This window comes from Esox lucius, chromosome 7 (assembly GCF_011004845.1).
Source record: "Esox lucius isolate fEsoLuc1 chromosome 7, fEsoLuc1.pri, whole genome shotgun sequence".
Taxonomy (NCBI): Eukaryota; Metazoa; Chordata; class Actinopteri; order Esociformes; family Esocidae; genus Esox; species Esox lucius.
Window position 1 is genome coordinate 19,181,178 of NC_047575.1, and position 13,077 is coordinate 19,194,254.

General features: G+C 37.3%; 3 protein-coding genes across 5 annotated transcripts in view; 2 read left to right on the top strand and 1 right to left on the bottom strand.

Annotated features, from left to right (window-relative positions):
• Window positions 1-125: 125 nt before the first annotated feature.
• Window positions 126-12,424, bottom strand: LOC109614642 (SH3 domain-binding glutamic acid-rich-like protein). Of its 3 annotated transcripts, none has more exons than XM_020048304.3 (4): window positions 12,282-12,424; window positions 4,549-4,734; window positions 4,207-4,287; window positions 126-653 (listed from the first exon to the last, which is right to left on the bottom strand). In XM_020048304.3, exons 2-4 carry the CDS (start codon window positions 4,708-4,710, stop codon window positions 618-620), a joined length of 279 nt encoding a protein of 92 aa, XP_019903863.1. In that variant the 5' UTR covers window positions 4,711-4,734; window positions 12,282-12,424; the 3' UTR covers window positions 126-617. The 3 variants fall into 3 exon arrangements, with proteins under 3 accessions (XP_019903863.1, XP_019903861.1, XP_019903862.1); XM_020048302.3 differs by lacking the exon at window positions 12,282-12,424 and adding an exon at window positions 6,091-6,257; XM_020048303.3 differs by lacking the exon at window positions 12,282-12,424 and adding an exon at window positions 6,070-6,188.
• On the top strand, window positions 6,779-10,337 carry hmgn7 (high mobility group nucleosomal binding domain 7). Its single transcript, XM_010898817.4, has 6 exons — window positions 6,779-6,929; window positions 7,632-7,658; window positions 7,907-7,936; window positions 9,021-9,068; window positions 9,217-9,318; window positions 9,585-10,337. The coding sequence occupies exons 1-6, from the start codon at window positions 6,915-6,917 to the stop codon at window positions 9,633-9,635; spliced, it is 273 nt and encodes a 90-aa protein (XP_010897119.1). The 5' UTR covers window positions 6,779-6,914; the 3' UTR covers window positions 9,636-10,337.
• brwd3 (bromodomain and WD repeat domain containing 3) overlaps window positions 11,827-13,077 on the top strand; it is a 33,205-nt gene continuing 31,954 nt past the window's right edge. Inside the window, exons 1-4 of the mRNA XM_029120717.2 lie at window positions 11,827-12,110; window positions 12,271-12,329; window positions 12,435-12,464; window positions 12,652-12,711. Coding sequence (XP_028976550.2) covers window positions 12,077-12,110; window positions 12,271-12,329; window positions 12,435-12,464; window positions 12,652-12,711 — 183 coding nt within the window. The 5' untranslated portion in view covers window positions 11,827-12,076. The remainder of the gene's footprint in view (window positions 12,111-12,270; window positions 12,330-12,434; window positions 12,465-12,651; window positions 12,712-13,077) is intronic.

Sequence of the window (13,077 nt, forward strand, 5' to 3'; positions counted from 1 at the left end):
TCAGCTTCTGCCTTTTCTGGTGAGACCAGATTTAGAATGTATGGAGAACTGAAACAATGTGATGACGGTATTCTTCGCAATGTAAATTTGAGCTGAACAAGAAAAACGAGGAAATTGGGTCAAAATAAGATTGACTGAGTAGTAAAGTAACAATATTTTATTATCAAACATGAAAAATATCTCAAAGAAATGAAATATTTTCATATATGCAAAGAATTTCTATATCATCTGCTAAATGCCTAGTATTTGGCCAATTATTCTGCCTTGATATCAAAATGACAATAACTACTGGGTTGTGCCCAGCATCGTTCTTGAACTGTTGAGACAGTACCACTTTAAATAAAGGTTACCATTTTACAGACAGGTTACCACTAAGCCCTTATATTTGGCCATGCTCGGTTGGTCAATTCAATGCCAGTCTGATTACCTTTTGCAACAAAATGAAAAACAGAAGTTGTGTTCTAGACGAGCAATGGCGAGCTGTTGTAGAGCCGCCTGGAGGACGTCGGGAGAGGGCACTGTGGTCAGCAAACAAAATAAAATACAGCTACTGTTGTAGAGCCGCCTGGAGGACGCCAGGAGAGGGCACTGTGGTCAGCAAACAAACTAAAATACAGCTACTGTTGCTCCCGTCTGGTCAAGGCCTCTGCTTCCTGTGAGGGGTATGAAAACAGAGATGAGTTCCAACTACAGGGTTAAGACAGGTTAAGACCTATTGTGATTACAGTGGTTCTCAAAAATATACACCCCCTTGGACCTTTCCACATTTTATTGTGTTACATGATCAACATTTATTTAATTAGGAGTTTTTGCCACGGATCAACAAAAAAAAGTAATAATTTCAAAGTGAAAAATACAATATACAAATTGTTCTAAATCATTTAAAACTTCAAGCCTTGCAGAGCTGGTTACAGTAGTTTTTGCCCATTATTTTTTGCAAAATTGCTCAACCTCCATCAAGTTGGATGCAGACCTTTGATGAACAGAAATTTCAACTTTTTTTCACAATGTCAATTGGATTGAGGTCTGGGCTTTGACTGGGTCACAGCTATCTTCTCTCTCTCTGTAAGAGCAATAACCTGGTCTGAATTATCACAAAACTGAAAGCATTGCATTTCTGGAAAATTACTCAATCCCTAAACTGAAAGTAGATCTAGTATAGAATAATGTGGATATTCATTGAGCAGGTTGTCACCATATACTGCAAGCTGGTATAGTCAAAACATGGTTGCAAAAATGGTCTGTACACCAGACTTTGAGGTCAGTTCAAAAAATTTTCACTGCAACCTTCTAACCTGGGGCTGATTAAGACCTGGCCTACCAGTTTAGGATGAGTGCAGTTAAGGATGAGGTAAGAAAAAAAGGCTCCAGAACTTGTAGGGTATGAGTTGGATACTCCTGGTCGATGATAAAGCATTGCTCCCAATCAATCAATCCTCTCACCCAAACAGGTCTTCAGACACTAGTTATATCATACCTGAGCTACTGCCCATTTATACGATCAAGTCCCCAAAGCTAAATATATAATCCAACAACAGATTGTCCAACAACAGACCGGTACATATGCACACTTAATATTTTACTGTTAAATGGAACAAAACGTTAATGTTAAATTACATATTGAATGGTGAATTATCATATTCTAGTAATGTAAAAGAACTGCTGATAATGAAATGGGTGGGTACCAGCATTGTTGTCCATTAGCAGTGATAAGTGACCAGGTATCCACAACCTTCATGGGAAACTATTGTAAAAGTAGCAGACTTGATTGCCATCCCGATTTGCCAGATCTTTATTCAAAGCCTTAAGAAGGAAGTGTGTCTAAAACCATGGACGGAAGCAAATTACACCAACTCAACATGGTAAAATACCCCTGCAGGCACTAACAGTTTCCCAGTCTGCTCGCTCTTGGTAAATTGATGTAGACAATTGTAATGTTTTTTTTTCTGAGAACAAGTTAATTACTGTCAGAATGCATATAGGTAGTCACAGACTCAGGTGATGCCTGGCAAAACCTCTCTTAAAAGAAGCTAGAATGGTGATGTATGCTGAAGATTTCCCATTCAACATTTCAGCAACATCCCAGTGAGCTCAGTGAGAACCTTAACAAAGACCAGTCATTAATAACAAACATCTCATAAATATATCAAATACTTAAAGCATTGTATTTGGTTCAAAACTTCCTCTAAGAACTAAACTTCAACTAGAGTTATGCATAAAGAGATTGGCGACTGAGAAGGAAGCTGGGCCTATGACTTATAACTAACATTGGATGACAGTTTGTCATACTGACAATGTTTTTGACACAAAGGTCACTTGTCCTAGTAATTCAGTCTGTGGTTTGGTCCCGTCTCGACTACTGTCTAGCATTAGGGCCCCATGTGGCAGAGAAATATACAGCTGGCTCAAAACAAAGCAGCACAAATAGCTAGCTGGTTGTGTTTATGACACATTACAAGGTAACACATGATAAAAGTTACAGTATATGACAAATATTTAGGTTACTAGGTACAGAGATCATTGGCTGGGCTACTTAATTAACAAATGAAACAGTATATAATCTTTGCTGAACCATTTTCATGGATCTAATCATTGAATAGATAACACTACTGGCAAAATCTCATGGCCGTTCATCACCTCAATTTAATATCTTTATCATTTGGCAAGTTGGTGTGACTGGATGTTTCTTTAGATTAGCGTATCATTTCCTCCTTTTTGGATTCGGGCATCTGCTATTAGTGTCATTCATTTTTTTTATCATTCCATGTTTTTCAAGAGGCTGAATTCACACTGGCTGTCCAATTCTCATACCTTTCCACTAATATTTATTTTGAACAATTAGATCAGGATTGTTTTGCAAATAATTGACCAAAAGGTCAAAGGTAGACTGAGAGTGCAAATACAGCTTGTCATTTTGGTCATTTGTGTTTTATTAAAAATAACTCTGCCAATGTCTAATATGATGTATAATCAATTATAATTCATTTATAAAAGGTAATTTCTTCCCAAAGATTTTTTTTATGTCACTATACAAAAGCAATAAGGGCTACATGCAATGAACCCTGAAAACTGTTCTCATGGAACAACAAAGACTGTGAAGAGACAAACGCAATGTCACACCCACTCAGACACTCTAAAACAGAGACATGATCTATGGCTGTGATTTGTACCTTTTAATTTATGGGACAATGTTTTTGGTGGATCCGTGAAAAAAATTGCTTCTGCTTTGGCAGGAGCTAATGGGGATCCAAAAAACAACTAAACTTAAAGCCTTCGAAGGTCAAACGTCAACAGTATATAAGTCAAACTCTCATAGAGTAGAGCAATTGACTGCATCACCTTTGGTGTTTATAATGTTGAAGGGTTGATGTGTTGAAGGTACCAAACTGTATTTGACATTGCTCTGACACCTATGAAAACTAACAAGCCATGCCACTAGAGGTTTCTTCAAAGCCTTCAAGCTTAGAATGGAGACTGGTAGGTGCACAGTTGGACTATAGAGCCGTGACTGAGGCCCCTGAATGGCACAGTGGTAAAGTCATTGCCTCACAGTTAGCTGTGTCATTGTGAGACCTGGGTTGGAAATTGAGTCATGCCAACACGAAACTCCAACCAGCAATAAATACGATTTAAAAAATAGTAAGGGAGCGTCTTAAAAAATTATTGGGATCACAAAGAGACACAGCCACCATTTTATTGTGTGTTTTATTAAGTGGTTTGCAATTGTACCGTGTCTATCTTATTCAGCCCACAATATTACCAGTAGCTTATGTTGCCTGTAGCTTTATTTTCAGATTTACTATACCTGTACAATTTCTCTAGAAGTGGAGTTAAAGATAATGCTTAAGCCCCACCTTAACCTGATACTGAATTAAGAATTAATAGAAAATAATTCCATATCTGTATAATAACGTGCCAATAACATGCATCTGAAGTCTAAATGTGGGGCTGAATTCAGATAAAACAGTTATTTAGCACACACATTCCAATTTGTCAAAAATAGCTTTCCAGTTATGTTATAATGGGTGTACAAAAACCTGAGGGCCAATTAGGGCCTTGTTTTACATACAAATTCAGCACTGCAAGCTTAACTTTATAACAACTAGCAATCATTACAGATAGATGGTCTGGCATCTTGCACTTAATTATGTTCCTTTATGTGTGGTTGTGATATGCTGAGCATGTCCATTAAACCATTGTCTTTACCTTGGATCCTGGAGGGGCGGTGAGGCCCAGGAATGCATACACTGCATGTTCCTCACGGGCATCAAAGAAGGCCTCATAGTTCTGCAATGACAATGCAGAAACCGCTTGCTCACTACATATACTTCAAAGGTTATTACACAAAAAGCTACCAAGTACCAAGGCTGCAATTTTCTCACAGAGTATTTTTTTGAATATCTACCTTTAAATACACTAGTTACAAAACAGGCCTAAAGTCTACTTTATTATGCAGTAACGAACCTACAGTCCTTCGATCTCTCATTATCAGCTCCAGACAGTAAGCTTCAATAGGATGTGAAGTGGTCGATACAACACTCAACTCACCCCACAGTAATGCTCTTCATTAAATATCTGCGGTGGCAGGGGGACCCCTGTTGTGGGTCTGAAATCCTCAGGTACATGCTCCCTCATCCACTTCCGGTTGTCTTCACTAGTGACAATGTCACACTCCTCAAAGTCAATCTTGTTGACAGTTAGGAAACCCATTATATCCTGCTGCTGCTTCTTAATCTTTTGGAATTAAATAGTGAATTAGTAAATATAATAATTATTTAATTAAAATACAAGTAATAATAATGCTGTTAAGGTGTATGTTAGAAGGTTGAGTATGGGGAGATAAACCTCTGCAGCTAGGCTACATACTACAGGAGAGCCTGAGGACTGAGACAGACCCAATAAGGCCTCTCTATAACCATCATCAGCTAAGACAGCCACAGACCAAATATGGAAACAGGAGGAGAGCCCAGTGTTCCCTTGCTACCACTTCTGTGCAGTCTAAACCTTGCCTTGAGTGCATTTAGTTAAAATATTTGAACAGGAATATTTTATGATAAGGCACAAAATTATATAGATGAAGAACGTTTTAGACTCCACAGAAAGAAACCTGACTAACTAATCCTGGATAGACAACACTTTCTGTATGCTCATAGTTTGACATGCAAATTTCACAGTTTGACTAGCAATAGTAGCTAATGTTTCACATGAGACCATTTAGAATTTGACTAAGGCGGTCATCCTGTAGCTGACGTGCTCTTTTACTGATTCTTTAGAGGGGATGTAATTGGGAGAGGAATGAAGATCGGATGTCCAAAAACTGATCCTGTCCAGCTGTTCTGGCTCAGAACATCATTGGCAACTGTCCTTCAGACTAGGAATGTTGTTTTACAGTATGTAGGGACAGAACTGTGGAACAGGAAAATGGAAGATGATAGTGAGGGAGTCAACATCTGCTGGGGGAGTCTAGTGAAGCTTGCCCGCTTACCCTAACCAAAGGTCCATTTGTACAAAAACAGTTGCTTGAAAAAATCTGCTGTTTCACCAAGTGTTTTGCCTAAACTGCATTCTCACTAGTAAAGATACTCCTACACAGAGAGGTATGAAAAGGAGTGACAGCCTGCTATTGAATATGTGATTATCTATCCTTGTCTAATATTATCCTGCAAATGGCTATAAGATACAATTCAACCACTGTACGTTACGACTATACTACTCTATAGTTACAAATTCCATATAGTCATGTTGATAAATCAATATCCCCCAGATGGTAGGTTCCCTTATCAAATATTTGTATTTAAGAGTCATAGCAATGCCTCTGTATTTGTGAAGCCGATTGTCCCCAGTCTTGATTTCTCGGGACATCCCATGTACGCAACTTGCAGAACTTTCAAATGCACATTTGTGTTCAAGCTTATTCAATATTCAATATAGTCTACTGATAGTATCTGCGTAGCTGCACAACAGAGCAATAGCTTATTTTATGAGCGCACCACACCTAATGCAAATGCATGTAATTAAAATTCGTCAAGAAAATGAACATAAACGGTCAAAGGGCTATAAGAGGCTTACTCAATACACGAGGTTTCTTACCGCAGTCGATCCGGAGGAAGACGCTATAAAGACTTTTATCACCATGGTTGTTCAGTTTACTCCCCAAAATCCAAATGAGCTGTGCGACGTCTACAAATGACTTTCTCTCGCTTGCTCTCCCTCTCTCGCAGTCTCTCTCGTGCAAGCCCTCTTTCTCTCGCGCTCTCTCCCTCTCCCTCTCTCTCGACCCAGTAAAACAGATGGAAATCAGATCTCATGTATATATAGTATCCCCATAATATAGCCTATACATGATGAATATACCCATATTGTTCAAGTGAGAATTTGATTTGAAATACTTGAAATAAAGCAAAAGGACATATGGTCTGAAATAAAGAAGTTATAACCCCACAACAAATATATATATATATATATTTTTTTTTTTTATTAGTTCCGTCTTCCAATGGTTTACTGATTTCATTTCGTGATCATTTGAAAGATACTAAAGCGCTTGGAGGCGTGCAGAATTGTAACATTATAACGTTTGTAATTGATCATTTGTTCTTGCAGCAGTCAGTGGATACTGTTACAAAAAGTATAATAAACACGTCATAGACTTTCACTAGGAATTTCGCGCGTAAATTATCTACGTTAAAAATCAGTTTCTTTTGTGACACCTTGTGCCATCCTTTGATTGGTCAAATATAACATCAATCACAATTTAGCCGCACCTTCTCCCACCCCTATCCAACCACTAGGTTTAATGTGCTGAATGTTTACTAGAGTATTAGTAATAAGAGGACGCCAGTCTCTGTAAACTGTGAACTCTTAATAAAAAGATAGCTCTTTAGTTTCTATTAAAGAAGAAAACCTACAAGCCCAACATGCCCAAGAGGAAGGTATGTAGAGAGCCTAGATTACAGTATGCGGATATACTTTTAACCCGTATAAACCAGTCGTGATATTATTATGAAGGCTTCGACTCGAGACAACGGAGATTTAATACAAATCTACCGTTAACATATATGGTCACTCTGCAAAAAATTCTTTTAAAAGAATTATTAGATTATTATTTTTTTTATTTGCAAATCGCGCCTTATTTCCCCGAATGCATAATGTTTTAAGGCATTTCTTGAGAGGCGCTCAAAATCTTGTGTCTGGTCTGAAGTCAGGCATCCAGCCTCCATGCTGTTGAAACCACAAGCAGCCATGCTTTGCAGTTCCTACCCCATCCATTGCGAACACAGCCATACAAAAACTGATGCCTTTTGGTAGTTATATCGTGTATATCTACATTGCTGAGGTACAGAAAAATTTAGTAAAAACTCTTCATTTTTTCCTCGTTGTAATTTAATTCTGAGACCGTCGCAAAAATGGATTATTTTAATGTTCTCTTTGTTCATCGCGTTAAATGGGTGTTATTGCGCCTTCTTATCGCCAGGTGGCAGAACTTAGTTGATCCTGCCCCTCCCCCTTAGAAATGTGGTGAAAATTGATGAGGATGTCCCACTGAAGAAGAAAAAAAGAATCAATGATGTTTGTTCTACTCAACTCAGAATTTGAAGCACTTGAGTAATTAAAATTGTTCATACATTTTTCAGGGAGCTGATGGAGATGTCAAGGAGGAGGTTAGTCACACACACTTGAATATAACCATTGTGGAGTTGGCTACAGGTGGTACTTCACATGATCAGTAGTGATCTCTGGTGATTTTATCACATTATTTGCTATTTTAAACCTGCATGGATCATGCATTCTTGAAATAGGTTAGTATTCATTGTCTGCATTATGAAGATAAATAAAGCATCATCATTTAGTTCCTTATGAAATGTTGTCGTGCATCTTTGAATGTTATTTTTTTCTCGCCATAAATTAGCCTTCGAGGAGATCTGCACGGTTGTCATCGGTGAGTACATCTTGTTTTTTAAAGCAGGGCGGTTCAATTACAGATCTGTATATAACGAAAAGTTGTTTACCTGGCAGGTTTGTTTCTATGGGTTTAATCTTTAAACCCATAGAAACACATCAGGCTTATTCTGGACTGATTTTGTCCAGAACATCCTGCTTCACTCTTCTCTGTTTCAACTCTGGTCCTGGAGGGCTGAAACTCTTTTGGTTTTTACCCTCTCCTTCTAATAAGGGATGGTTTCAGATCTGGGACACCAGGTCATTCAAATTAATTATGTATCAGTAGAAACAAAAAACAGAAGTGTTTTGGCATTCCAGTTGCAGTGTTGAATAGTCCTGCTCAAAAGGTCACATTTGGACATTTAATATTTTTCTGATATACGGCATCCACACTTCAGGTGAAAAGAGGTTTTCAAGCTGAAACATTTAGCATCTAAAGTGCTTTTTTAAATGATTCTTGGTAAAGTGTCAAGCAAGGTCATGCCTCCATATCTTGCCATGCCCCCTGAATTAATGACATTTATTTTATAAAGCCCTTTTTACATAAGCAGTTGTCAAAAAGTGCTTTAACAGATACACAGACAGAAACCCTAATGAGAAGGCAACATTTATATATAAAATTGGTTTGAATGAAGTGATGGCACCAATTACTAAGTTTTTCTATTGGATGTTACATATTTACAAAACGTCTCCCACACGTCTGTTGAAAGTGTGTGAATTATTGTGTTCACTGATTAGGACATTTATCATTATTTCTATTTAAGTAGAAGACAGCGACAGGAGCTATACTGCTTTAGGAAACTCATCAGTCATCATTACTGGACCTGTCATATTCTCTAAAGCTAGTGTAAAGTCCAGTTGCACTAATGATAATGTACCTTGAAAAATGTTATTTTTATTGTTGACAGAAGTGTATCCACAACAAAAACAACATACATTAACATATTTTGATGGTATTTTCAATTACCTTGCCAGTCAAGGCATCATTGATTTATACTGGTGTTCCACCCCTTTTAAACAAATTTGCAAAACAAACGTTTTAAGACAGTTTTCTTCATTGCAAGTTCTTCTGTATTTTTCAGAAACCAGCACCTCCAAAACCAGCACCAAAACCAAAAAAGCCAGCTAAAGTAATATTCACCTTTCTTCAATACTGGCTAATTTATGTTATTAACTTACTACAATTATGCAAATCAGGTGTTCAGTATTTGATGTTGTCTTCCCCACACATTCACCTGGATTATGTTTTGAAAATGTACATGCATATTGTCCAAACAGAAAGAAAAAGAGGTAAATGACAAGAAGAAGGTGAAGGCAGCAGCAGCCGAGGAACCAAAAGAGGAGACCCAGTCAGAAAATGGCGAGACCAAGACAGACGAAGTATGTAATGTCACATTTTCTCTTTTGTATTAACAATACTTTTTACTTGATGTTTTTAGATAGTTGTGTCTTTTTATTTCTGGTTTCAAATCCATCTAAAAGCATGACTCATTTGGGATTCTCAGCAGTGGCATCGTTAGGCCTAGGCGTCCGGGGCTATAGCCCCAGATCTTTTATGAATAAGCCCCAAATGTATTGTGATCCTAACTACATCTCTGATTTGCAGTGTCTCACAGTGAAAGTCTCATATTTCTGTTATCTTGAAGGTAGAGACTCCAGAGGAGGCAGACGATAAGGAGGAAGAGAAGACTGACTAGCACCGATCCCATACATTCAAACCCCTCATTTGTATGGCCCCCAAGTCTCATGTGTTTTCCCAAAAACCTCCATTACCTTATTAACAGAGGAATATTTTTATCAACAATTTTGTAATTATTGGTGCATGTTTTTAGCACAAAATAAAGCTAAATATGGAGGATTGTTCTGTTGTGCAGTGGTCATATCAAGTGTTTTAAGCAAACATAATTACAGTTTTGTTGTTATATCAGTGTTGGTACCATGTTGGGAGTTCAGACAGGAAAGCTGGCTAATTACAGGTGGTATAGTATCACATTGTAGGTTTGCCAACTCAGAACATTTCACTTTTGTAGGTGGATGTATTTTTACCCTTGATATGTGCAGTGTTATTTCTTTGTGTGGGGGTGTTCTTGTTTTCAACTTGATTGTCTGTAAGAGGAATTTAAATATTTTGAAAAATGTAAAACATTCCAGGCTTAATAATGTTGTGGGCATACCTGCTTTTGAAAAAATCTTGTTCTGAATTATTTTGATGACACAAATTATTTTAGCAGAGGAAGAAGCTTGCTGGAAGTGGCTTATGCTTTTTGAAACAAATGTTGGTATTTTTTAACAGTGAAAATTAATCTATTGAAATATGCAGCTATCGTTTGTGTTCCCACTGAAGTTCTGGATATCTAATTGGAATTTAATAAAAGTAATTGGAATTTTCCTCATGAGGATGCACCCTGTCTCATTACTTTTTGTCATTATTACTGTATCATTATCATATCTATGTAAACTCACAATATTGACTATATCTACTTAGCCAACCAGTTCTGTATGAGGTTCTCTTTACTTTATACAATACTATTCTCGATAATATGTGAATAGAATTAGCTAGTTTCTTAGTTTCTGGATTTGGCAACATGTCTATCAGTACCTGCTGACCAAAGCCTAATTGTATGCACAAATAACCAAAGACATGGTTTGTTTGTCTCGCAAAACCAACTTTTTATAGCTATAGAGTCCCTATAGAAAGTCTACATACCCCTTAACCTTTTTCCAACTTTTTTGTGTTGGTGCCCCATAATTTAATCCCCTTTAATACTTTTTCCCCGCTTATATATACGGATAACAAAATGATATGTTGGTTTTGAAGCAAACACTTTCAGGCCAAAAATATCTTATAATATTTTAGTTTGGTCATATAACACACGTTTAGCCACTTTGGTGGAGAATGTGTTTTTGACATACTTCTAGCATGATTCAAGGTGGGCTTTCTTGAATGATGCCTTCCCTTTGCCACCCTCCCATGAAGGCCATATTTGCAGTGCTTGGGATATTGTTGTCACATGCACCCTTTGGCCAAACTTGGCTATAGTTTGTAGTTCTGCCAAAGTTGCTGTCCTATGTTATCCAGTTTGAACGGACAGTCTGAATTAAGCACGATATTAGTCTAAAACACCTTCCGCTTAACTAATCTGAGGGCTGCTTTCGATCTAGTGAGATCTAGTGAGAAAACGTATGAAAATGTTTGCACTTCTTGCTCTGAATAAGAGTAAGAAGTAAGGTGTTTTGCATATTTTTATATCCATTACTTGATCTGTCTTTCTACAACTTTCTCGATTAATTATTTTGACAGCTCCGTACGTCGGGCAAAAGGTTAAATGTTTGCTTTGCAAATCACTAACAAACGGAAACTACTGAATTTCTCCCGTAAGATAAATTGAGATTAGAAGGTTATATCTAACATTTTGGTATGAATGTTTTATTGACAACGTTTCTTTAATAAGCGGTTGTAAACTGAGTGAACTAAGCATAGTAGGCTGTTTAACTGTTCAAAATACAAATACAAGTAGGCTAACGTCATATTTCAGCTCTTTTTCCATGAGCTGACATTTTCATATGCACAAAACGCATTATGATAATATTCCTAATTTATTTGACAGTTCTTTTACTGAAATGTAGTAAATGCTTTGACATTGTTCTCATACATTTTAAGTGTATGTTTAATATTTTGAGGTACAAAGGCTAAAGTATTTTCAACGTGTAATTTAGTGAAGGCAAAAGAGATCAAATCCACTCATCAGTCTAATAGGATAGGCCGGCCTTACTTGTTTATTTAAAATAAAATATACGATACACCTGCATAAGCTATGCCGACATATTCATTGGTAGAGATTGATATAAACAAAACAGATTTTCTTACTAAAATGTCCTCAATAAAAGTAATCTCTGCATTACAGTACAAATGACCTCCCTAAAACCAGGTAATGGCCAGACAGCAGCGCGCAGCCGACAAGCTCGTGCTGAAATTGCAGATTTGCAGTCATTGGTCGCGGGAGGGCGCTAACAAAGCACAAGGCGATGAGAAAGCTTGAGAAAGGAAAAGGCCGAACGCTGTCGAAACAATTCAAGTGGCTATTCTCCAAATACACATAAACATTAGTGAATCAAATGTCGGTGCTCTTATCAAGTGATGGCAGAAGAACCGTGTTCACAAATCGAAGCTGGTGAGTGTTGTGTGCCAATTTGTCTCTCAAAAATATTAACGCAAACACAATTTAGGGCTTGTATCAGTTAGCCTGCTACTCTAGCTAACGTTAGCTAATGTTCGGTAGCTGGCTAGCTTAGCAAGCTTGAATGGCTAATTAGGATCTTCTTTATTTTCAGAATTGTATTACCTCATTGCCCGATTTCTCCAGTCGGGGCCGTGTAAAAAATCGGCACAGGTAGGAATGACAATTTACCTAAGTAACTTCGATAGCAACAAAAAAAAAATTGTCAGTTAAACATATCTAAATGTGCGCTAAAGACTAGCAACTGTGTATCCATAGATCCTGGTTGAGGAACTGGAAGAGTATGAGGTAAGCTGCGCCCGCTCTCGTCTATATTATCTTGTTCTCACGTCTTGTTTCCGCGATATTGGACGCTTTCTATTTTTATTGTGGTGGTATACTTCGTTATTGACATAGAAACGTCAACACTACGGTAAATACAATATTGTATTTATTGAGTTTTGATGCATTTATCTAACCGCGTGTCTCCGTTTAGTTGATCCCGAAACGATGGAGTTGGGATGGCAAACAATACAAACGAAACTTCCAAGACTGGGTGAGTGATATTATACGTTCACAACCTGCTATCCAATCAATCCTGTAACTTTTGTTTACGCGAAAATAGGTTTTTAATATATATTTTATGAAATGCATATGTTTTTATTCAGTATATAGATGGTAAGTGTAAAAAATAACAAATTGCCATGCGTTTGATTGAAATCATGTTTTTTATTACCTAATTAAAATGTATATATTTGATAAGATATAGCTTATGTGTAGGGCTAGGCAAATGTGAAGCTCGCCACAATAACGATCGGCCATATCAGTGGAATTTGCTTTTTGCGTTCAAAATAAAAGTCTCCCATTGTTTAAAATGGTGAGAACGGATACACATTATGGAATTAGCCCACCGAAGGTTGGA

Coding starts and splice junctions, on each gene's coding strand:
- LOC109614642 (XM_020048302.3), bottom strand. CDS start 6,135: ATGGTGATAAAAGTCTTTATAGCGTCTTCCTCCGGATCGACTGCG. Junction 4,288..4,548: donor ATGAAGAGCATTACTGTGGG/GTGAGTTGAGTG, acceptor TTGTCATTGCAG/AACTATGAGGCCTTCTTTGA. Junction 654..4,206: donor CCGCCCCTCCAGGATCCAAG/GTAAAGACAATG, acceptor TACCCCTCACAG/GAAGCAGAGGCCTTGACCAG.
- hmgn7 (XM_010898817.4), top strand. Junction 7,659..7,906: donor ATGGAGATGTCAAGGAGGAG/GTTAGTCACACA, acceptor GCCATAAATTAG/CCTTCGAGGAGATCTGCACG. Junction 7,937..9,020: donor GATCTGCACGGTTGTCATCG/GTGAGTACATCT, acceptor TGTATTTTTCAG/AAACCAGCACCTCCAAAACC.